We start from the raw sequence: 26,043 nt of genomic DNA on the forward strand, positions 1-26,043 counted from the left end.
TGTAAACAAAAAAAAAATTTTTTTTAAACAGAAACAGAAATAGGAGGGCAGAACAGGTGCTGCTTGGGGGAGAAGTGGTACTGGTGGTGGGGAGAGGGTGTAGGAGGGTGAATGTGGTGCAGATATTGTGTAAACATGTATGCAAATGGAAAAATGAGACCTATTCCAGGAATGGGGGAAGGGGAATAAAGGAGAATGATGGACGGGGTGAATTCAACTATGACATATTGTAAGAACTTTTGTAAATATCACAACATACCCCTGGCACAACAACAATAATAAAAAATATTCTACAAAAATTATATTTTCTTTAAACAAACACAAAACGGCTAATTCTCTAAGACATTTAAAACAAATCACATTTCTATTATGTAATTTTAAGAAACACTGATTGCCTTTTTCATTTATTGAGAGAATATCATAATCCTACTCCCATCAGGTTGCATTCATTTTTACCTAACAGTCAATGTTTTCCCAAGCAGATTTCATAATTAATAATTTAATAGCTATTTTCAAAGTCTTCCATTTTGGTCATATACAGATCCCTCCTATGTGCCAGGTATTTTACATACATCATTTCCAAACTTCACAGCCTTGCAAGTATATGTTGCCTTCACTGTGCAAATGAAGGAACTGAGGAGCGAAGCAGATCTCCAGAGTCACAACGTCAAGGCTAAACTCAAACTGTCTGTAGAGCTTCTTGGTTTCAAACTACCTCTGGACTGCATTTTTATATAAATACCCATGTTTTAGAACTCAGATTGCTTTCAATTTTTCACTTTCACAAATAAACATCTTTATGCATTATGTCTCTTTGTTTTTACTTTTGCATTTTTTTTGTGTGTGGCATTACTGGGGCAAATTTTTTGTGTGCACCTTTTGCTATTTATTAACTCCTAACCTTTTAAACTCAACATTAAAATCTGAATGTGGTTGTTTTTTTTTTTCTTCCCTGACCAAGGGATGCTTCATCATCAAAGCTCCCTTGGGATTTACTTCTACTGTGCAGCAGGGAAGACCTGACTGAAGCCATGTCATCGGAGGTTTGTGGTTTTAAGGATCTGTGAGTGCAGGGACAATGACATGAGAGCCATCATTGGCTATAAGAAGTAGAATCAGCACAAGTGGACAGAATCTGCCAGAATGTAGGCTTCTGAACCAATTCAGTAGCCATCAGGAGCTTCCCAAAGCTGGAGTGGGTTGCTGTGGGAGTCTGAGCTGAGCACTGGAGATGTTTAAGCACAGACTGACCACCTAGAGAAGATGCCAGCAATTCTGGAAGTTGCCAGCCAGGGATGAGGACCCCTTTTGGGACTAACAGTTCTCAAACTCTAATTTGAATCAGAATCACAGAGAAAAATTGTACATATTCAAGCATCAGGGGTTTTGTGGGGGGGTGGTAAGATGGGAAGAGCTTGGTCAAAACTCAGAATCCTTAGTTTTAGGGTTGGACCTACCTTTTAAATGAGAATCTTAGGTACCTCTTTTTCTTTTATTTGAGGATTGCAATCTGAGAAACTTGTTTTAAACTTGTTCTATTAAGATTATTGGATGCCACAAGAGAAGCAAGGAATATTTCAACAAATAAGGTTAGAAGATAAAATCTGTTAAGCTGTAAGTTTTTCCTTAGGACTAGCCCTGAGGACCTGCCTTCATGCTCCTCTACCAAATTCTCACTTCATAGAATTCCATATGTATTGCTAAAGTCATCATTCGGATCCCTTCTTAATCAGATATGTTTGGTCTTGGTTCCTACTTTGCTGTCATTACTGGACCAAGAATGGAAAATAACTAATAACTAACATGAGCTACAACAGGGACCACAAGAACCAGCTATGGGAGAGTAAATAGTCACCAAGTCCAGGGTCACATCAGGACAGCCCTGCACACGTGTCACTCGAGTGTCCCCATTCTCCATATGCACACCATGACAGACAGCACTAACAGACCATGCCATTGTTTCCCCAGCTGACCAAGACTTATTGAGCTATATTGGATTTAGCGGAGGAGACACAATGAATTTATGCTGCCCAAACATTAGAAACTACTGTGTTAGAAAGTAGGGAAGTCCCAAAAGGTAACAAAGCCAAGGCAAGAAAATAGTTGAAGAGAATATTGAAAAATCTTTCTAGAGAAAGTTTTTAGAAAGATAATTACTTCCACTTTGTTTCAAAAGTAAGTTCTCAACTGTATTTATTTTCATACTTCCTTATGTATCTCTCATAGACTTACCTAGTCAATTTGAATAGGTTACATATTGTTTCCTGAAGTATGTATTTATCAGGAGGTCATCAATGAATATTAATCCAGAAACTAAAACTATTGTGACACAGATTTAATCATTGATCAACCAACCACATAATTTTACTGATCATTAGCATTTATTAAAGGGTTTATTCTATGTGAATACAGGAGAAAGCCAGCCACATTGAAGCGTAAAAGCCTTTTTCTAGAGAACTTGAACAATATGTTGTTCTTGCCAGTTGCCAATGAGTCAGAACTTCCTAATGATGTTGGGGTGAGGGGTGCTAGCTGTTCGGCTTCTATTATTTAGAAGCTGAATAAAACTAAAGGTTACTGTGCTGGTCTGACAAGTGTCATCTGTATATTTGGATGAATAGTGTTCTCTCACTGTTTTAGTTTATTTTATTCAGGGAAGGAAATACCTACGTTTTTCCTGGGGGAAAGGGGTGTTTGAACTTATTTCTGTTCACTGTAATATTAAACATGTTAAGCCAATGAAATATATAGCTTATAATTCTTTTCCTGACATTCCCTTTGGTGTCACCATTATTTTATGAAAATAAACATATTAATTCTTGAGCTGCTGATATTTGAAAATGCAAGGGAGTCTGTTCAAGCTGAAGTATCAGACCTACAAAGTTCAAAAAGAACACCCACTAAGCACTCTGTAGATATGCATTCTGGATGTCCTTACGGTAACTCACCACTCCTCTCCTCCCTGTCTTAAGTAGCTCAGTGAACAATTAGCCTGTATATACCTAAAAGGCAAGATCTCTGGGTTTTTTTCTTGGCTGGACTGTTTGGAAATTTTAAACAACTTAAATATCAACTGACTTATGTTCTTCTTACCCTTTCACGAAATGTCAAACATTCCTATTTTCAATAATAACGAACAACCACCAATTGTTTTAATTTCAGTATTTTCTCAGCTGAAAGAGTGCTTACAGAGCACAGAAATAGCTAAGCTTTCTTTTTATAGATCTCACTGGTGAGTCTGACACAAGTGTAGATTGAAAGACTAAATACACTCTTATTCCCCGCCCCACCCCCAGTAGAATTCTCTTAATTAAAGTGGCCTTCTTTATCTTCCCCTCAGTTTGAAAAAAGGACTCTAAAGAGAGATGTCAAAACCCAGGGCTTGAAAGATTTTTGGGTAGCCACTCAAGACATTTGCTTGTCTCTGGGCAGGACTGAATTACATTTGCCCTGTCAGAAATCTAGCTACTGTTAAAAATAGCTAGACAAAGTTCTGCCACCTTAAATGGTAATAAATTCTAGGACCCATGGTTTGGTTTTCTTTTCAGCACACGGGCACGGCACGTGGTTCACCATGGCATAAAACCTGAATTTCAATCATTTAAAAATTCAATCTAAATAGTGTGACTTGCTGAACAAACGCTTCACTGACTTCCACTGTGGGAGGGATGTCAGACACTTGGAAATAACATTCACCCTGCCAGCAACAAGTTTTTCTGCTTTAGTTCATTAAATGACACTCTAGGTTTTGATGAGTAAATATCTTTTCCGAAGGGTCTTTCTTCTCCTGTCCTAAGGAACAGGTTAATAAGAGGAGACAAAGGTTGACTATGTGGCACCTGTTGTTGCTGTTTTAGTACGGAGTGAACTAGATGTGACCTTAGTGGAAGGGGCTTGTTTGGAAAGTGTGCATGGAAAGCCATGCAGACAAGTAACCTGGTCCTGTCACTTTCCAGATAATAAGGGTTAAGGGCCAGGAGAGGCAAAGAGGCAAAGAGAACACCAAGTCCTTGTTTTGCCCTGCGTATTTTTTGGATGCACCTCCCAAGGCTTATAGCTCTCCTGATACACAGGAAAACATAGCAAGGGACTTCTGTAGCTTGAGTCATTCTTCCTAGAGGTCGTGTGACCCCTGTGTGCAGGGACTACAGGGAATTCTTGGCACATGCTGCCTCCTACTCCTTGTATCTAAAATGACTTCCCAACTTCAGTTTTCTTATTTGCGTGGAAGCAGCTTTGCCCACCTCTGTGTCGGGTGTGCTTGAGAGCAGCAAGCACTCACCTGTTCAATCTGTACTGATTATGGAAGTCCCTCTCCTTCACCGCGTTGTACTCGTTTTGGTACTTGAGCAGCTGCTCCCGCATTTTGGAGACCTCGGTGGAGAAGGCGTCGGGGAAGGCGTCGGCCTGCTGCAGGTGGAACTGCTGCTGCTGGATGCGCTCGGCGAACTGCTTGGCGTTCTGCAGCAGCTGCATCTCCGACTCCTGCGTGCTGGGTAGGGAAAGAGATTTGCACAGGGAGAAGGGCACGCCCTCAGTATCTTCAGTCGCTGCCATGGGGGTTCTGGGGCCGGGGAAGCAGGTCCACAGCGGCTCCCCAGTCCTGGGGCCACTCCACCCCGTTGACACTTATGGGCCAAGTACTACACTGAGTGCCCGAGAGGAGGCTCAGCATCTGACCTTCGGTTGCCCACCGTCTAGTAGAGGGGACAGTGTGATAGGCAGCAGGAATGCCTGGTGATGAGGACCATCACTTGGAAGTGGAAGGCGATGGAAGAAAGGATTGGATTCAATGGGAATATGACAGTCCCCTGATTGTGAAGAATGACCAGGACTTCCGAAGAAGGGGAAAGGGAGGGAAGAAGAGTGGGTTACTCCAACTGTCACTGCAATCCTGGCTTTCTTTCTTTTCTCTGCCCCTCCCTTTTTTTCTGAGACAGGCTCTGACTATGGAGCCCAGACTGGCGTGGAAGTCACAATCCTACTTCCTACATCTCCTGAGTGCTGGGATTACAGGAGCACACCACCATGCCCCACAACTCTGATTTTCTTGAATTCCTGAATTTTCCTGACTGACGATTGTAGGAAGACTTTTTCTTCCTCTTAGTGAACAAAAAGAAGACAGAAACTTTTCTACTGGACCTTTAGTAGGAAACTAGAAAGAACCCCTCCCCTCCATTTGGGGGGATCATGGGTATTAGTTAATTTATAGACTTTTTTTTTATCCTAACCTTGATATCTTGCTAAAACAAGACTTGAATAGCACAGAGAGGGGTTTGGGTCAATCCCAGTTATAGTCGGTGGCCTTGCTCCTACTTGGGAAGGGGCTAATCATCTGATAGAGGCAGCTTTGGATGGACGTAGAAATTGTATGTGATCAGTTCCTCTGAATCTTCTAGATCTCAACTATGCCACAAATTAGCATCAGCTGCAGCCTCATGGGTGGACATGACTCATCTTTCTCAGAAGCCCTCACATCTGCTAACTCTCCTGTTCAGAGGCAAACCCTTGCTATTTCCTGTTTCAAAGCCAGTGCTCTGTTTTGGTGTGTGCTCCCCACCAGGTTTCTTCACCAACAGACATCTTCAGGTTTGTGCTTATTTGCAGAGATGCCTCATAACTTGATCAAGCCTATCTCAACTGAAGTTACCAACTCTATTTCCCCAGGCTTTAGTGTGTCATGTGCTCTGTGGCATCCAGCAAAACTTTTACAGGGACATAGTATGTCCCAAGCACTGTATAAGGTGACATGTAACGGTGACAGTAACTACAGCAGCAATGCACATAATTTTCATTAATGACAACTGCAGTTATTCTCTTACAACTCAGTTTCCTTGTATGCTAATGTACTCAGTAACTCTAGAGTTATCTGATCTCTTCAATGTGACAGCCTTCTACTACTGGAATTTTAAGGTATTAGACTGGGCAATAGTTTTCCCACAGAAGGGAGGACCATGCCACACTGGTTAGGGTTCCAGTCAGAACATAAGTAGCAATTTATTCACATATTTAGTGTCAGTAGAAGAGTTTAACAAACTGTTACAATGGGCTCTCTATGGAAAACTCAGTCAGAGTCAGCTCAGTATTTCCAGTCCACATCTGCATCACTACAGCCCAACAGTGAGGAGAGGGCACTTCACGCCATCTCCACCCTCCAGGCAGTGGGACTGGGACAGAGTGGTGGGTATCTGTAATGACTAGAGGAGGCAAAATGTGGATAGAAGGGAAGTAACTATTTTGCAATACCATCTGGAAGCAGGAAGAAATAACACCATAGCTATGGTCCTGTGTTGCTGTTTGTCGCTGGGGCCCAGAGAACTGAATTGTGAGCCAGTGGAGAAGTCAAGTCATTGCACTCTGCAAAGCTCCAGATAAAGCTACCCAGACAGTAAAGAGCACTGCAGTATTCCTTATGTGTCTAAAGAGGCTCTGAGGGGTGCCCTGAAATCCACGTGGGGATTTCAGTTAAACAGTGTGAAGTGTGTTGAAAAAGATTTCTTCATATTCCATATGAAGCCTTCAAATTCCTAGGGCTTGAGAACTACAGCCCAGCAGGCAGGAACAACTGTGAGAGAAGGGAGTCTCCATTAGGGGTGAGGGAGAGGATTTGGTTTGGTGCTGAGAGGAGGAGGAGCCAAGGCTGGGAGCTCAGGAGACTCCTTACGAACCTGAATAGACTTCAGTCAATATGGAATGGGTACAGGTGAAGTCCTCACTGGGATGCAGGTCCCAGACATCCCTCTTCCCTCAAAGTGGCCAAGTAACTCTAGGCAAGTTAAGAAGTAGGAGCAATGGCTGGGTGCTAAGGGAAGACAGGTGGGGGAATAGCAGGATGGAGTTTCTATTCACCGCTGTGTCTCCTTAGCTTTTGATGAAGGAACTATGCAGGCTATCAGACAGGAGAAAGGGTGAAAGAGTGAAAGTGGGGGGAAAAAGGGTGAGAGGCTTGAGATGCTAAGGAACAGCAGCAGATCAGGCATCTCCTTCTTTCTTCATCCTCTACCCCCTTGATTTCATCTCAGTGATTTATAACAGGTGCTCGGGAAAGCTGTTGAATTGTTCTGTGGAAGCCTAGTCTGACCCGCGCTGACTTGCACTTGGCTATGGTGAGTAGCCTGGGGTGGCAGGAAGGGGTGAGAAGTGAAGACAGAGGTCTCACCAGATGTAGGTTGGGGTTATCATAGACTCTATACCCCTGAGTGGTGATGAGAGGTGGGGAGGTGCCCTGTGGGAGTGTCCTGTAGCACAAGCTGTCAGTGTCACCCAAACCCCTTGTCCAAAGTAGCTTAAGTAGACAGTTAGCATCCACACAACTGCATTGGGCCCCTCTTCCCTTGAGCTGTCTCTAGCCCTAGAAACTTGCTCATCTTCTCAAAGGGCAAGCCACAAGGGCCAGGGGCCAATCTGTCCACAGCAATCCTTAGTCAACAAGGGACGGAAACATCTTGTCACTTCTCAGCTCTGAGGTTGTTCTGCACGATCACTCAGAAAGTCCTTAGTGAGACTACACCCCAGCTGCCCACAAGGTAAACCCACAGATTAGCCTACCCCAGCTGGAATCCTCCCTTCCCAGTCTCACTTCCCTACTCTCTCACGATGCTTTCTCCAATCATTTCTCAGACTATTTGAACTCCAATCCTTGCCTTAGTGTCTGCTGGTGGTGGAGTTGGGCAGGGGTGGGGGGAGACACAAATGAATGCAGATCCCATTACAAGTAAGAAGTACAGACACTATAAAAGATAGCCTCACATTGGTAAGTAGCGTACCTCATCACAGTGTCATGCAGCAAAGTGTACTTGGCTTTTAACTCTGCCATTCTGGTTCCAGGAAGTTTTCCCATAGCGTATAACTAGCAAAGAGAATACAAAGTCACTGTTAGCTATCGTGACTTGGTTATATGGACTTGGTTATATGGACATCTTCTAAAATCTTTCAGTTAGGCATTAACGAGGATACATATGAGGTAAATGTGACACCCAGGAAAGACATTGGGTATTCAGAGAAAATAGTTCTACTTCTATTCTGCCTCCTGTAAAGTCTTTGTTCTTGGGCAAGACTGTTCACCTCTCTAGGCTGTGACTTCTTCACCTGGAAACTCAAAGAACTGAATTAAGTTCATCCAATTCTAGAACATATTTCTAGGTTTTGCAAATAACCTGAATAGTGTAGATTACTAGGATTTGATCTTTGTAAATTAAGGGAAGTAATAATTATCATCTCTTATGAGCAAGAATTACACATCAGTTACTTCATTCTCAAAAATGCTTTGGGAGGCCGGGATTATTATCTCCATTTGAGTCTAAAGGTTAGAAGAATTAAGTAATTTGACCAAGATTATACTTAAAATTCTAATTTAAACAGTCAGGATTTAAATCCTGGTGGTCCAGCTACAAGAACCCTGGATCACTCCTCTTGCTTTGATGCCTCTGTCTCCACTGTCAAAGAAACAAGAAAAGTTTACCCAGTACATAACAAAGTAGTGTGTATTCCTTTTTTTGTTTCTGATAAAAGAATTTTTTACTTACTTGCTGAATAGAGGGGTAATTAATAAACATCCTAACATCAAACACTAAAGTTTTATCTTATTAAAAACTATGGTTCAATGTTATATTAGGTCAAACTTTAATTAGACTGCTACTGACATAGTATCAGAAAAGAAACAGAACTATGCAGGATGAGGCAGTCCACACCTATAATCGCAGCTATTCAGGAGGCAGAGATTAGGAGGATTGCTGTTAAGTAAGCAAGACCCCACCTCAACAGAAACGCTGGGCAAGGTGCCTGTGATCACAGCCATGTGGGAGACAAAAGTAGGCAGATTATGGCCAAGCTGGCCCAGGCAAAAAGCAAAACATGAGACCATACCTGAACACTAAAGCAAAGAGGACTGGGGGCATGGTTTAAGTGGTAGACTGTTAACCTAGCAAATCCCAATACCATAAAAAAAAACAAAACCCCAAAACTGAAAAAAGAACTTATGAAAATATTTGTTTTTCAATGCTGTTTTCTCACTTTCAAAATGTTTCTTGAATCCATCCACTTTCCTCTCCCTTCCCTTATCCCTCCAGTCTCAGCCACATCATCACAAAACCTTCTGTCTTCTCCTTTCCCTGCCCCTGTTTCCACTCAGGGACCCTATCCATCTACTCTCCACAGCCATCTTTTAGAAAAATCAAACAAGGTTATGTTACGCTGGATACTCAAAACCTGGGAGTGGAATAAATCAAAGAGCTGTGGCTTTCAAGGCCATGAGGCCCTGCATGACCTATTTCCCTCCCAACCTCCTCTCTTCAGGCTCACAGGGTGCCTGCCTTGTATTTCCGTAGATGCATGGGTCTTCCTTCTTCAACTTCACTCCAACTTCAAATCCCTTCACTCCAACCCCTTCTTCATGCTAGGTCTAACTAAAAATCCACCTCCTCCAGAACTCCTTTCTCCAGGAAAGGAGTTATATACACATCACAATCTGTAATAATAAATTCATGTGCTTAACACATTTTTGTTGTATTTATCCACTTGCTAGATAAGCCCCATGAGGAAAGGTCTTAGATCAATTTGTTCTTCACTGTGTTCTTAGCCAGAGTAAAATTCCAGGCACACTGTAGTTGCTCACTGGGATGAGGATGCTTTCATTCGTCAGCAAGTGAATGTATGTCACTGACACACACAGAGGTGTGAGTCTACCCAGTAAAGTTTCATAGTCTTTCTGTCCAAATCATGGTAGAATATGTTAAATACACTATGAAACCATCTCTTCTTGTGAAAGTATCGGAGATCTTTCATGAGGGCCAGACCTGGGTTCCAATCCCCAAGGTCTTCACTTTTAATTTGTAGGTGAGATATGATGAACAGGATCTTTCAGACATGTCAGAAGCTCTGCCTCTCACTACCTTAAATGTATGGAAATGTATCCTAATGCCACCTTAAAATATAAGTTATAAGCAACTTTTTAACTGAGTTGCCATTGGTAAGCTGACTTAATGTTACTTTTTGTAGATATTTAATTAAACACATTTATTTTAATTCTGTACTTTGCTTTCCGTATTTTTGAGCTTATATATAATTTATTTTAGGTTTCAAATACTTTTACTGGTTTCTGATATTGTGTAGGTCATAGGCATTGTGCCTTTGAAGTTTAGTCAGTTAAAAAAAGAAAGGAGAAAAGTTTCTGGGAAAAGATATGAAAAGCATGCAAAAGCATGTTTGTATGTATTTGTGTGTGTATTGCAGGTGAAGTAGGGGCCAGACTTACAACTTAGCCAACCAAACAGCACCTGGAGGTAACCCTATAGGTAAATAAATTATGGATTTAAACATTCAAAAATACATACGGTATCCAGTTTTGTTCTTATTCTGAAAAGACTATTACCTTGTACCTACTGCTTCCTGCCTAAAAGAAACAAATGAATGTAAAATAGGCCCTGCCCTAAGGTGGCTCAGAGTTTCAGGAGATAGGTACAGAAGAAATGAAAGTATGCTTAAACTACACCCAGTAATTTTGTTAGCAAATAACCATATTTGATACTCTGTAATTATCTTTCACATTGAAAATTAAAACAGATGAATAAAATTGTAAACTACAGACCACTTCCTGGGGGCAGGTCTGCTAGAATGGTGGTGTGAAGAGCTTGATGAATTTCCCTCTCTCCAAGAAATTTGATTAATCTTGTCAAAATAATATGCAACAAGAATTTAAAGTCTCTGAGAACGAACATAAGGCCATGCAAGAAATTGGGAAGCGTGTATCAGTGAAAGACTGTGGCATTTGAAACAGAGCTGCAGCCCTCGCCCCTAGCTCCATGTTGCAGAACTACTCTGGGCAGCCCATTTCCCCCACCTTGCTAGTGCTGAAGACCTGTTTCAGGTGAGTGGGGTAGCTCTAGAAATCTAGCACTCGCCTACCAACCCTCAGTTCTGTATCCTGGAAGAACTTTACCGGATGGGCAGCTACAGGTGTTCAGTAATGCCCATTTCCACTCCCAGACGTCTTGTTCTCCAGGAAGAACCCGGGCAGGGCAAACAAGAAAGCTCAGGGTCACTCAGGTTCCCAGTTCCTGCTCAGAAACAGTGCTGATCAGTTTGGGTTGAGCAACTGTGAAGAACTACAGCTCTGTAGCCCTGTCCTTGATTTAATTTGGAACAGAGGGTAGAATATCCACACCCCAGAACATTGTCAAAACAGATATTATTACAAAAGGAGGTTAATAGCTTTGTGATGCCAAGAAAGGCAGACTAGCAAAAGTGTAACAGAAAAATCAGGGCAAGAGCCAGAGGGCCCTGTTAAATCACACTTGGTATTGGTAGACCAGGAGGGTGTGGAAAAGCCTGAGGCTGTGACCAGATAGGGTACATCCAAGGAATCAATCCCGGAGTTAAATGCAGGGCAGATGTGTTAAATCCCTGAACCTTTGGTAGGCTCCAAACCATGCACGGATTCAATGGAAAGAATGAAAATCTTATCAGCTCAGGAGGCTTAAGCACCACCTCTGTCCAATGATCAGCTATACTGATCTAGGGGCAATTCCCAGGAAGTCCAGCTTAAAAACAAGGGAAAAAATATCTAAGCAGGGACGTCAGAGGCTGCACACTGTGGGAGAAATGTACTTCACAGAATTAGTCCAGCCAAGATAGTAAACAAATGAACATATGAACAACAAGAATAATAAAACAAAACAGCAACACCCAAACCTGGGGATCAGAATCCAGAGTTGCAGACTGGGGGAGTGGGTCAAGTGGTAGAGCACTTACCTAACCAGTACGAGGCGGCCTTGGGCTCAACCCCCAGTACTGCCAACAAATGAATGAATGAATGAATAAATAAATAGTAAAAGACCATACTATGAAGAATGAATTTTCCTCCTAAAAATAAAGAAAAGTCAAAACCTGGATGTTAACACTCATTAACACTCATTAAAAGTGACTTTTCTGAAGAGGCAGTTGCCTCTTCAAGCAGGTCTATCCCTGGTCCTAGAAGATAAAAATGCCCCACTCGTGCACAGCATGAAACATGGAAAAATTGGTTCATTTCCACACTGCATGATAAAGAGAGTACAGAAACCAAGTTTGTCATGTTTTAAAAATGCAGAATCTAGGAAATATAGCAGAAAGGCCACTCTTCAATTGTCAAAGAGTATACACAATGAAAGGTTAGATAAAATGTCATAAGTTCATAAATATGATTTCACAATGGAGACTTGTGTTACTGAATTGCCTTGTTGGTAGTTGTGGCTGGAAGGAAACATTTACACTAGGGCTAAAAGTTTAACAGGAGTTCATGATTCATGGATAACATGTAATAATATGGAAAAAATTTCAAAAATTGAAATTCTAGGACATTCCAAGGAAAGTGAGAGCTCAGTAAGAGCTTTTACCAAGTGAACTGGCCTGGTAGGGGGTCAGCATGAGGAAACAATTAGGTGTTTGTGTGGGAACCTGTACAGCGAGTCCACCCTGTCCATGCTATCAGCCTACCTTTTTCTCTGGCCTCTTTGACATTACCCTATGGCTTGGCCTCATTCAGAAAACAGTTGGCATGCTTTGGAATGTAACTTAAACTTGAAAGCACAAATTCTTACCATCCTCATTTCCCTCTCTCCCTCTCACTACTGGAAATAAACAGCATAGCTATTTGAAATGGTTTCCAAAAGCAATTGAACACTCAACACTGCTTCACCACTCCTTTGAGATTTCCTCTTAGGTGTTATATCAAGCTTTAGCTTTCTCACCTGCTTAACTCATTCACCAGGAAAAAAATCAGGTCGCTTTCACTCACCCCTATATCAATGGATACACGTACAGCACCAGCATCCATTAACTTCTTGCCCCAATCTCAAAAATGAAGCATTTCTTTCCTCTTGGTTAAGGCCAGCGCATTCACTTGTGCTCTCACATACATCTCTCCTTGGAAAGAAGTCATCAGTTACAGCTTCTCTCCTTTATAATCTCTACCTCCCATAGGAGACCAGTCCATGACAAGTAGAATTTGGTTTGAATTCCAGCATTGCTACTTTAGAAAATTTTTTTGATTTATTGCTACTTTCTAACTATATAATTTAGAGTAATATTTAACTAATCCAGTTTATTCAATTGTAGAAAAGGGAAAATTTGTCCCCATTTTATGACTGAAGTGAAGACTAAATGAATCAAAACATGTGTTTATTATTGTATCTTACTTCATAAATCAGGACTTGATCAATGTCAGCCATTTTATTACTACCTTTATCCTCCACTGATAAATTTGCTTATCTTTCTCATTTAAAAACAAACAAACAAACAAAACAAAGTCTGCCTCAGATGTTGTGCTCCCATCTAATAAACTCTTCTTTCTCTCCTTCATTTTTATTTTATTTCTTCTCAAGTGTAGTCTCTTCTCTTTATCTCCCTTACTATCTGGTCACTCACCAACCCATAGTAACCAGACTGCCACCCATAACCACATTAATAAACTGACCAAGGACTTCCTCATTTCCCTGGGTGACTATGAGACTTTTCATCTTTATTACTATTTTTTAGTAATTTTATTTGAATGGTTAATATGGTTATATCTTGGAGTTCACTAATCTCTTTTTCTTTGGTATCTAATCTGCCGTTAACTCTGTTCAGTAAAGTTTTCACCTCAGATACTGTATCTTTAATCTTTAGAAGTTTGATTTGGGCTGGGTGTGCTGGCATATACTTGGAAAGACTTGGGGGAGAGGATCAGCCTGAGCAATCAGTCTCAAAACAACTTTTATTTAGGACTTTTCATGCCTTCCACATCTCTCATTCATTATGCATAAGACTTTCCTCCAACTTTTCCCAACATACAATATATGTATGAGCTGTTCTAATGCCCTAATTTTACTTCTGTGCCTGCTCTATTGTTTGACTCTTCTCATGATAGATCATGTTTTCCTGCTTTGTATGTAGTAATTTTGATTGATGACACTGTGAATTCTCTACTGTTAGGAGATGGAGTTGTTTGGTTTTCCTTTAAATAGGCTTGGGCTTTGAGAGTGCACAGTTAAGTTTCTCTGTAACAGTTTGGTCCTTTCAAGGCTTGCTTCTAACCTTTGTTAGGGAGCTCCAGAATAGTCCATTGTGTGGGAACACTTTGCCTTCCTGAGAATCGGTCCTTATTACTCAATGGCCCACAGTGAAGAGATCTTTCTATTCTGGTGGGCAGGAACAGGAACTATCCCTGGCCCCATGTGAGCTCCAGGCATTATTCACCCTCCTCTGCAGGAGCTCTTCTCCCAGCCTCAACAGTATCCCCACAGGCAAAGGCTGATCAATACACTCTCAGATTTCTGGAGCTCCCTCTTTGTGGAGCTCTTTCCTTTCCTGACTTATGTATTTTATTCAACTTGTCTTCCATGAAGTCCAAACTCCGTCTTCTCAAATCATCAGAAAAACTCTTGCATTCGTTTGGCTTTCCCTTACTATGCTATAACCTAGAAATTCTCTCTAGGCAGTAAGGTGGGGGTAACTGTAGGCCTCCCCTAATTTATTTCTGTATTCCCAAGGATCATTGACCTGTGTTGTCTGTTGTCCAAAGTCTTAAAACCAAAATTTCAGATAATTTGATCCAGTTTTCAGTTACTTAAGGTAGGAAATAAATCCAATTCCGATTAGTCCATCTTGGTTGGAAGTGGAGGCCCAGTAACCTCTTAATTGCTAAATTATTAAAATGACATTTCTCTGGCTTTATCCTACTTAGTAATTTTGTGATATTTATTACTATTGACTTACAGTTCCTCACTTATCTGATGGTTTCTGTTACATACATTATCAGTTCTTCCTTACTCTTGTTTTCTTCCCTGACCCTTTAAAGTTGGTGCTGTCCTGGATTTGGCTCTCAGTCTTTGTGAATTATACGCTTTCCCTAGGGTCTCTCATTTACAATCCCCAACAGAGGAGTCTGCAAGATAAATGTCATAGAAGCTACCACTTTTCAGGGGACATGTAAAACATGGGCTTATGGTTAGTAATAATAAGCACCTTTTGAGTTAAACACTGGGAACAAATGACATTGTTCATTTAAACAATACAACATTGCTGAGCATGGTGTCTCTATGCCTATAATCCCAGCTACTCAGGAGGCAGAGACTGAGAAGTTCGTGGTTCAAGGCCAGCCTGAGCAAAAAATTAGTGAGACTCATCTTAACCAACAAGCTGGGTGTGTGGTTCGTGCCTATGTCCCAACTTTGCTGGAAGTGGAAGTGAGTGGATTGAGGTCCAAGACTGGCTCTTAGGAAAAAAAAAAAAGTAAGATCCAACCTGAAGAATAACTAAAGAAAAAAAGGGCTAAGGGCATGGCTAAAGTGTTCAAGTGCCTGTTTAGCAAGTACAAGGCCCTGAATTCAAACCCCAGCATCACCAAAAAGAAAAGAATAATAAAATATCAATGTTCAGACACTGTGACCGTTATTTAGAGGGAAATTTAGTATTATGGGGCATTTCGTCTATAGATTCTGTTGAATTATGTATTGTCAGATAATTTCATAGAATGATCACTATCTAATGTACCAAGTACAAATCCTCGTCACTTCCTGAGACTTTGGCAATGGCCAACTTCCCTGGCTCTAGGTCTTGTCTGCCTTGAGTCTGTCCTTCCTGCCACCAGCAGACACAATTCTCATCCTAAACTGTTCTAAGGGTCTCAACATCTTCAGGCTTAAGCTGAGGTTCCCTACCATGGTGCACAAGGTCTTCATTATCCAGCAGCTGCTGCCCTCTCCAGACCTCTCTCCTCCCATGTTAATCTCCTCTGACCATTTAAACTCTGTGACATCAACTACAGTTCTTCTGAGAGGTAGAATAATGCCCGCCCAGCTGTGCCCAACACGTCCATGTCCTCATCCCTGGAACCAATGGATACAGCACTTTACAGAGCAAAGTGGTTTCTGCAGATGTAATTAAGAGTATGAATCTAGAGGTAAAGGGATTAGTGTAGATTATCTGGGTGACTCAATCTAATCATGTGAGTCCTTAGAAGCAGAGAATCTTTCTGGATGGATTAGAAAGGTGAAAAAAAGGAAGATGTGAAATTTCCACTTCAGGCCTTGACCCACTGCTGCTGGCTTTGAATATGGAGGAAGGTAGTCATTAGCTAAGGAATGCAGGTGGCCAGAAACTCCCCTAGAGTCTCCAGTAAAGGGTGCAGCCTTTACTCCACTCTAATTTTAGCCAACAGAGACCCATGTTGGATTCTGACCTATAGAACTATATGACAAAATCATGTTTAAAGCCACCAAATTTGTGGTAATTTGTTATAGTAGCAGTTCCCAAACCATGTATCATGTCTTTGATCTGCAATTTCTTCTCACTTGTCTACCTGGGAAATTCTTATTTTTCCTTTAAAATTTCTCAGTGGTTGCCACCATCCATCATGGTTCCTTTAAGTGACACATCCAGGCAGAATAAATTACTTCTTTTTCTCTGCCACTTCTGTATTTTGAGATGCATCTGCTATTGTACACACCGTATACTGTTATCAACATATTTTAAACATATCTATGTCTGTGCACTCCTGGATGATAGGAACCTTCATGTGTTCACCTTTGTGCTCTGGCATATAGCTTGGCATCTTGTAAAATTCTTAATAATTTCTATCAAACCAACATCTTAAATCAGTTATACATGTAGAAGAACTCATGTTTATTTGCTCTTGTATCTGTCACAGAAGGCAAATGTAAGGAGGAATAGAGCAAGGTATTTTTATCTGAACATGGACTTGGATGAGAATGTGCTGTACAACACTGGCCTGCCCCCAGCTTCTCCTCCCCCTTCTGTGTGGTTGGCAAGGTTCACAGGTGAACCTTGAGTTCTGGGATTGTTCTCTCACAGCTGTCTTGTTCCTCCTTTGGTGGCCCACCACAGGAATGCAAGGGGGAGACTAAAAGAGACAATCAGGACCTCCCAAGAGTTAAGGTATCCAATTGCAATGGACATTGCTATATGTGTGACTTCAATTACAATACTTTTGAAATAAACACACAGCCAAATAAATTGAAAGCACATGCATGCCAATGAGTGCCAATCCTTTTAAAACACTTGCATTTGTCTTGGTGAAATTGCAATTATTTGGAATTATAACAATCATTTAGCTCTTGTTTAAAAGATCCCAGGAAGGGAAGGTAGAAGGATCAGTGGCTGTGAGCCCAAGAGGCAGGAAATGAGCCAGACTGAAACCCAGATGCTTCTTGAAGAACTTTAAAGTGTGAACCAATGATTTTGGAGCAAATCGAAACCCGACAGAGCCAAAGCCACAAAGGGCATTCAGATACGGCTCAGAACACAGCCAAGGTCAGGAAGCAGAGCCAGGTTAAAACCAGTGCACTGACAAAAGTCGCACGACACAGGGACCAGAAGAGATGGGATGGAAGCAGGGTGCTGCACGGGCCCCAGAAAGAATTCTGTTGATCTGACTCTGACCAATAAGCTTTTATTCTTGCAATGCACAGGCTTCCACTTCCCAGTGTACCTGTAGAGGTCTTGAGTGGGCTTAGGAACAGAGAAACGTGAAATGGAGCCAGCTCCTCAGAGACCAGAGCATCTCATACAAGGGTCACAAATAGAGGAAGACATGCACAGCTGGTCATTTGTTCACCTCACTCTCTTGATCACAGATGAAAGCTACTATCCTGCACTGGCTAAAGAGGCTGTCTTTGTAAACATGGATGAGCCCAGGAAACAGCAGGCAGGATCTCTGGGCATGGCTGCTTTCTATGCTGCTGACTAGGTTAGATGCACAACTTTGACAATTCCTCCTGTGTCCTGGGAACAGCTCCCCTCTCAGCCATCTGTCAGTCCATGTACCCCAGTTCTAGGCTGTGAGGCTTCAGGTGGGGTACACAGGTATTCCCCACAACAAGGAGAGTTTGGGGCTTCTACTGCCCATCTTTATGTTTTGAAAATGCTTCTGTTCCCAGTGACCACCCAGCATTCATCAGTAGCTGTGCTTTAGAATGGAGGCGCTTTGAGTTCCCTCCTCGTCCTCCCAGCACGCAGATTCATGACGGACAATGTCGCCTTTCACTGCTAATCACAGAAGTATTCTTTAAAAAGAACAAAAACCCAAAGTTGCAACTTCAACTTCTGCATTGATACCACAAGATGGAACTTGGGAGCAGAACATGCAGATGTTTGAGTTCCATTTTTGCTAATTTGCTGGTGGGAAGTCTTTAAGTCTTCGTAGCATATTCAGACAAGACAGTGATTTTTTTTTTTATTTATTCCCAAGAGTGTTTTGTTCTTTTTGGATCTATTATAAATGGAAATTTTCTCCTCAATTTCTTTTTGGGTAATTTACTGCTAATGTATAGAAGCTGTTCAATGTTGTTCACTAAAATTGTTATTTGCCACATAAATAGAGGCCTGATCTCAGAACCCCCTTGTAAACCTTTCCATGGGTTCTGCAAATGTATTTGTTTGGGGCAGAATCTATTGGGCTTTTTTGCTCATTTGATAGATCTTGAGCTTTGAGAAAACTGCCTGACACCAAGGAACTGAAAGATATTGAACAAATGAGGTCACCACGTCGCATACATTTCCCAATGAGAGTCTTGTCCCACTGCACTAAGCTCATGCTCGTATTGTCTGGCCTCCAGATGGGAAGCTCTCTGAAGGCAAGGGTCATTCCAATGTCCTAAGAGCCTTGCCGAGCTCATGGCACACAGTGGGTGCTCAGCACATGCCTGAAGAATCTATTGGTATGCCGCAGTGGGCGAGAGGCGGAATGAAGGGTTGAGCATATGACTGAGGGAAATCTCAAGGTGTGGCTTTCTCTTTCCATATACACACATGAATTGGGCCAAATGGGACATCACTGCAAGAATAAAAATTAGTCAGTCAGAGAAGCAGCACTAGCAGCCTGAGAAGTCTGTAAGTGTGACATGCATGTGTGTGTAAAGGAAAAGGACATCAATGTCATATTGACTACAGGAGGTTTAGGGATTAGTTGATTGTATGTGGAACATAAATCCTCTCTACAGTTTGGAGTACAATCTTAAGAAACTTTGAAAAGAAAACTTGTCAAATAATTTCTCTTGACAGCTTGCTATATCCAGCGAAATTCCTCAACGTAACATGAACTCCTTTGAGGACTCATAGCTAAGCTCACAGTTTCTCAAAATACATAATTTCAGAAGACCAATGGGACTTATGTATCAAAGAGATTAAAATTCCTGAGTAAAGCATAAGTTCCATACCTGAATGTTTGAATTTTAACACTTTTTAGAGGGCAAAATAAAGAATTTTTACTAACTCAATAGGTATTACAAAGAGTGACATTTTAGTTTTATACTCAGAATCTTTTAGTTTATATACTAACATGAGCCAATTATTTGCCTTATATATTTCTTTAAATACTTCAATTAACTTGTAACAGAAAATTGCTATTACCAATGGAATTATTTAACAGATTATCCTGGAATTTCTCAGAAAAGGGTGGATATTCAGAAATTAAGTTTCCTAAGAAATTTAGTTTTTATGATATTTAGAGGCATAGTTATTTAGCTTGTCTTAGTTTTTGAAAACACAGAGAAAACATAGTATCACCAAATACAATCATAACTTTTTTCACTTAATACCAACTTTGATAAACAAAGTAGAAATAAATGAAACGAAATTTTAAATAGATTCTAAGTAACATTTCTCCAAACACAGATGTTTCTAGTTCACTAAGTTGACTATTACAAAATATTTTAATGTGTTTTCTGGCAAACATAAATAGGTTCATTTCATGGAAATGACACATTTCCAGTTATTACTGACCAGTTATAAAAGTCTAAAGATATATAACCATTTCTACAAATTTCCATATCAGGAAAAGAAAGTAAGATAGCATTTAAATTTATCAAAATACATAAGATAGACCTTAATCTGGTCATAATATTATATTTCATGCCAGAGATCACAAGCTAGCAATCAAGAGTATAAATACACTCTGTAGATGTTTTCCAATGTTTTAAAATTTCAAAAAAGTCATTGAAAACATTTAAGAATTCGTAGATTTTTCCATAAAAACTGGAGTTTTCAGCTTTAATTGAAAAATTGTCCAATTTGATGACACAGGTCCACATTCCAACACTGCAATAATAAATCAGTATTTAACAGAGTCAGATTCCACAGGTGCTAAAGGATGCTGTCCCTTTTTCAAGGAGCACAGTCTAAGTCATGTACTAAGACCAAGGCTATCTCACTTACTGCTATAGACCTTGTAGGCATTTGAGATTGGGACCTTGCTATTTATCTATCTAGAAAAGTGGCTCTCTTCCTACAGCTCTTGCACAGCTGTTTGGGATACCTGCTCTGGGGAGGCGGTTGTCTCCCTTGTCTCTCTCTATCATTACTAAGTGTATCACTTCACTGCATCACCTGAGGTTTGGGTTTAGTGCTTTCCATTTTCATGCTGTTTTCCATTATATAAACATAAAGTCTAGTGTTTTGTTGATTAATTTCAATATAAAAATTATTTACATTAAAATATTTTGCCACTTGGATACTGATATGTATTTTCAATTCAATAAAACACATATCATAAAACAACAGCAACAAAAAAGGTAAAAAAAGATTCTAAAGACACCAAGCGAATGTTTTGGTCAGCTAAGTTTTATCAGGGCTGGAAAACAGGAAACATTCAGTTGACATAAAGAACTTTTCCTTCTCTACAAACACTATACTTGTACCTAATGATCTCTTTTTTCAGAAAAAAAATTGAAATTTGTAAAGGAAAGCACAGATAAATTCTGAACAACTTACTCAAGCAGTTATCATTTTAGTAGAGATTTAAGCCAAATAGGAAGTGAACATCTAGTAAAATTACTTCCAAGCAAGTCAAGCACCAGAGAAGTAGGGATTCAAAGAGGGGAGTTATTGAGACAAAAATAACTTATTCCGAAACTGCATGTTTTCTGCCTTCTGGGAAGACAGAGACTGGAAGTTTCGTTGAGGTCAGTAGACCACGCCCATCTCTTCAACCACTGTGTCCCAAGAAATCTAGTCCACAGGCAACTCTCAAATACTTGTTGGATGAATGAATAAGAGCACACATGGGTGCCTAGAAAATAATAATAATTCAACAAATATTCACTAAATGAATGCATAATTCATAAAATTGACTTATTCAATAAATATTTACCAACTGGATAAATGCATAAAAGTATAAATAAACAACCTCTTACAGCTTGTTTGCAGAAATGGCTGATATTTTAGTTTTTAAATTTTATTTTAGTTTTGAATTAGCATACATTAATAGGGAGGCGATTTCGCTGTGATAATTTCAAGTATGCGCAAGTGTACTTAAACAAGTTCGCTTCCTCTATTATATTTCCATTTGCTCTGACATACGCCACTCATTTAATTCTCACAACAACCCTATGAAGTAGCCATTATGATCCAAAATTTATAGAAATAAAAGAAAATGACACTTGAGACAGTTGAGAAACTTGAGCAAGGCCACAAAGCTGGTCAGAAGGTTTTAGGGATTTGACCACAATTCCCTGCTATTACTTTTTTTGTCTTCTTCTTTAAATATTTTTCAGTGAATTAGACAAACTCAGAAATGAGTAACCTGGCTGGTGGCAAGGAGATAGTGCAACACGCATTTGGAGAACTTTAGGTAGTCTAGTGTGTCAGGCATAAAAAACCATTCGGAGTGCACGATATCCACAGAAGGACACTATGTCAAATTAGCACTGGGTATTACGGGTAGGTGGAAGAAGTTCCCGCTATGATACCAAGAGACAAAAGTCAAAATTATTTATAAAAAAATAGAAGACAGGGTATTACATAATAGTATGAACATAAAGGTAACCAGTAAAAGAAAAGCACAAACCTTTTTAAATTCCAGTATCTACACTGTGAATAAAGAAAGACATTTACAAATATAAAAGAAGGAAAATCTTCCAAATAGAGTTACAATAGGAGAGGGACATAACAGGATAGAGCAGCTATGACCAGAAGCTAGAATTCTCTGAATATACTCTGTTTTGTAGATATACCCTATTGTAATATATTACTTTATTTAATTGTAAAATTTAACAGCAAATGTTACAACTTGAAAGCAAAATAAATTAATTGAACATAGCTCTGTGTCAAGTTGGTACACAGAGAGGGACTATTCCAATTTTAGGATAAATCTTAAGTAGGTCACACCCTAAGAAAAAATGTCTTGCAACTATTTTCTATAACCATATCACTGGTGGTGTTATTCTGAAACAATTATGTGTCTATTGTGGGATAAAGTGAATGTTTGTGTCACTGAAAACCAGGATTTTGATGTGTAAAAAGGAGACACATCTATAAGACTGAAGAAGCAGAGTAAACTCACCATCTTACTGACTTTGAATTGGCGGTTTCAGGATGTATTTTATCTTTCTTTCTTGATGGTACTAGGGTTTGAATTCAGGCACTCACACTTGCACACTTGTTAGGTAGGTGCTCTACCACTTATCTTTATATATATATAAAGTGTGGGGGAGACAGAGAGACAGAGATAAAGTCAATCTAGCATCAATGAGTGCCTTTAGCTCCCAGATTCTAATCTATAACTATTGTTCCCCACTAAAAGAAATCCTTTGGATTACTGATTACAGGATTGTGACATGGAAACATGAGCATTGAACATCTTGTCACACTAGAAAGCAAAAAAAGCTACCAGAGACTACTAGAGTCCTGCAAAAGGGATTCAGCATTGCTATGTTTAAATAAATGAGTTCACAACACTTAAGAGGAAAACAACAACAAAAAACCTTTACCTCTCACCTTTAGAGGGTAACAGAGAATCAATGAAGTGTTTTGAAAACTGGAAAATCAAGGGAACAAATCAAGCATTCATTGTACCTTTCCTGCATGAACTCTATCTCTCTGTAGCCAAATAGTTGAGAGGAAGTTTCTCTTTTTAGAAGAATTCTAACTAACAACAAGGAAGAAGTGGCCGTATTACAATATTGTCATTTTGCACTCCCTGATGAATGAATGGATCCGGGCAGGGACCATCAATGGTGGGAAACACCATCAATGGGGAAATGACCAGCATTCTGTGCCTTCTGGTGAAAGTTCATAGTATCACCTACAGCTGTCTTGCCAAAAAAAAAAAAAGAGAGAGATGTGTACTGGATGATGCCTCCATGAGCTAATCCTTGATGAAGGTACAGGAAATGCAGGATGTAAGCAAAATCCAGATTGTGGGAAATTTTATGGGACAAATGATCCAGTTTCTTAACTAAAAATGTTTACTGTATTATGCTGCCTCCTGCCGTGCATCCTAGAATCAGGCATAGACATTTACCGTGGAGAATTTACTTTCTTTCAAATGCTAATTTCAAACAAATAGCCAGCACCATGCTTAATTACAGGACGTTTAGGAGATTCTCATTAAAATCGGAAATATGAAAAGGGTGCCTAGTTTGAGTATGCTCATTGGACATAATTTGGGAAATGTTTACCTAGGTACTTGAACAAGAAAATGATGTACACATACAGGAAAGAAAGACAAAAAAACATTATTTGTAGGTAGACAAATGCCTGCATGGAAAAGATTAATATTATAGCACAGTAAGCTAACCATTTACAAAATAAATATTTCCTAGTTAATAAAAATAGCAAGTTTGAAAATATATCAAAGAAAAGATCTCATTCATGATACTAACGGGTAAGACTTTAAAAATCAGGAGGTAAACATAACAAGAGATGTGAGTGATCCATAGAAAGAAAACCACAAAGGTACTGGGGGAAAAACATCAACAAAGATTTGACCAAGTGTCCCAGGATAACAAAAAATACTTTAAAACAAGTCAATTACTCTCAAATTAACCACTGTGATATTTGGGAGCTACAAATAATTGTAAGGCACAATTTGGAATCATAAATTCTGAATTTTTTAAAAAAAAAGATTGATGAAACTAGTGCAACCACTCTGGAAAAAAATTTGGAGGTTTCTCAAAAATCTAAACATAGATCTGCCATATGATCCAGCAATCCCACTCCCGGGGATATACCCAAAGGAATGTGACACAGGTTACTCTAGAGGCACTTGGCACACTCATGTTTATTGCAGCACTATTCACAATAGCTAAGTTATGGAAACAGCCAAGATGCCCTACTACTGATGAATGGATCAAGAAAATGTGGTATTTATACACAATGGAATTCTACTCAGCCATGAAGAAGAATAAAATCTTATCATTCTCAAGAAAATAGATGGAACTGGAGAACATCATTCTGAGCGAGGTTAGCCAGGCTCAGAAGACAAAAAATCCTATGTTCTCCCTCATATGTGGACTTTAGATCTAGGGCAAATACAGCAATGCTGTTGGACTTTGGTCACATGATAAGGTGAGAGCACACACGGGAGGTATGGGGATAGGTAAGAAACCCAAAAAACATGATAGTATTTGATGTCTTCAACACAGAAGAACTAACGCAGAAACTTTAAAGCGACAGAGGTCAACATGAGAAGGGGATCAGGAGCTAGTGAAAAAGTCAGTTAGACATGAATCAACTTGGGTTGTAACACATTTGTACATGGAAGCAATGCTAGGAATCTCCCTGTATAGCTATCCTTATCTCAACTAGCAAAAATGCTTTGTCTTTCTTATTATTGTTTATACTCTCTCTTCAACAAAATTAGAGATAAGGGCAGAACAGTTTCTGCCTGGAAGCGAGGGGGTGGAGGGGAGAGGGAGGGGGTGGGAGTAGGGGTGAGAAATGACCCAAACATTGTGTACACATATAAATAAACAAAAAAAGATTGATATGTGAGCATCAATCATATTTCATAATTAAAATGTATTATAAATATGTGATATTTAAACAGTATGACAGTAGTACGAGAAGAGGCAGCTGTGTTAATGAAACCAAACAGAAAGCTCAGAAACACACCTTATTTATGTGTAACTCGCATATAATAAAATGTACTATTTGATGTTAGAACAGGAAAAATGCAGATCATCAACACGTGTATTGAAGTATCACATTAACCATTTGGCAGAGCAAAAGGTTACATCCCTATCTATCAGACTTACAGTTCAAATATAAAAAATAAAACCATAAAAATAATAGAGGAAGAATCCAGCAAACCCACTACAGGGTACACATCCAAAGAAAATAAACTCAGCTTGTCAAAGGAGCATCTGTGTTCCTGTTTGCTGCGTGGCTGTTCACAATAGCCAAGAAATGAAGTTAATCTATGTGTTCCATGAATGGATGAGTGGAGAAGGGACATGTGGCATATATATAATGGGATACTATTTGGCCTTCAAAAACAAGGAAACCCTGTCATTTGTGACAACATATGCATGTTAAATGAAGTAAGCCAGGCCCAGAAAGACAAATGTCACTGCACGATCTCACTCATATATGAAGTTAAAAACATTGCAAGACATTGGTACAGGCAATGATTTTCTGGAGAGGACCCCAGAAGCACAGAGAACAAGACAAAAATTGAAGTGGGATTGCATCAAACTAAAAAAAGATTCTGTATAGCAAAATATTCCTCCTACTTAACTGAAATTTTGTAACCTTTGATCTTTTCAGTCCCTGCCCCCAACTTCTCCAGCCTCTGGTAAACACTATTCTACTCTTTACTAACATAACATCAACTTTTTAGCTTCCACATGTGAGTGAGATCATGCAGTATCACTGCCTTTCTGTGCCTGGCTTATTTCACTTGAAACATACCATAGGTTCATACATGTTGCAAATGGTAGGATTTCCTTTCTGAAGGCTGAATAGCATTCCATCATCTGTAAGTACCAAATCTAGAATGAGATACCAACTTCTCTCAGTTAGAATGGCTAGTATAAAAAAATACTTCGAAGATGTGCTGAAAAGGAACTCTTTACACCATTGGTAGGAATGTAAATTAGCACAGGTACTCTGGAGAACAGTATGGAAGTTCCTCAAAAAAACTAAAAATAGATCTACAATTTGATCCAGCTGCTTTATGTCTGTAGGACATCTGGACATATATCCAAAAGAAATGAAATCAGCATAACAAGAGATACTTCCGTGTCCATGTTTATTGCAGCACTACGCACAATAGCCAAGATGAATGGATAA

General features: G+C 39.8%; 1 protein-coding gene across 5 annotated transcripts in view; it reads right to left on the reverse strand.

The window, feature by feature from the left end:
* The window catches only part of Ccdc146 (coiled-coil domain containing 146), a 130,951-nt gene that overhangs the window by 35,909 nt on the left and 68,999 nt on the right, over positions 1-26,043 (reverse strand). For all 5 annotated transcript variants that reach the window (XM_074064905.1, XM_074064904.1, XM_074064907.1 and 2 more), the window contains 2 exons: positions 7,767-7,849; positions 4,283-4,492 (listed from right to left, as the gene is read on the reverse strand). In XM_074064905.1, the coding sequence (XP_073921006.1) occupies positions 4,283-4,492; positions 7,767-7,849 (293 nt within the window). The remainder of the gene's footprint in view (positions 1-4,282; positions 4,493-7,766; positions 7,850-26,043) is intronic.

Source organism: Castor canadensis, chromosome 2, assembly GCF_047511655.1.
Source record: "Castor canadensis chromosome 2, mCasCan1.hap1v2, whole genome shotgun sequence".
Classification (NCBI taxonomy): Eukaryota; Metazoa; Chordata; class Mammalia; order Rodentia; family Castoridae; genus Castor; species Castor canadensis.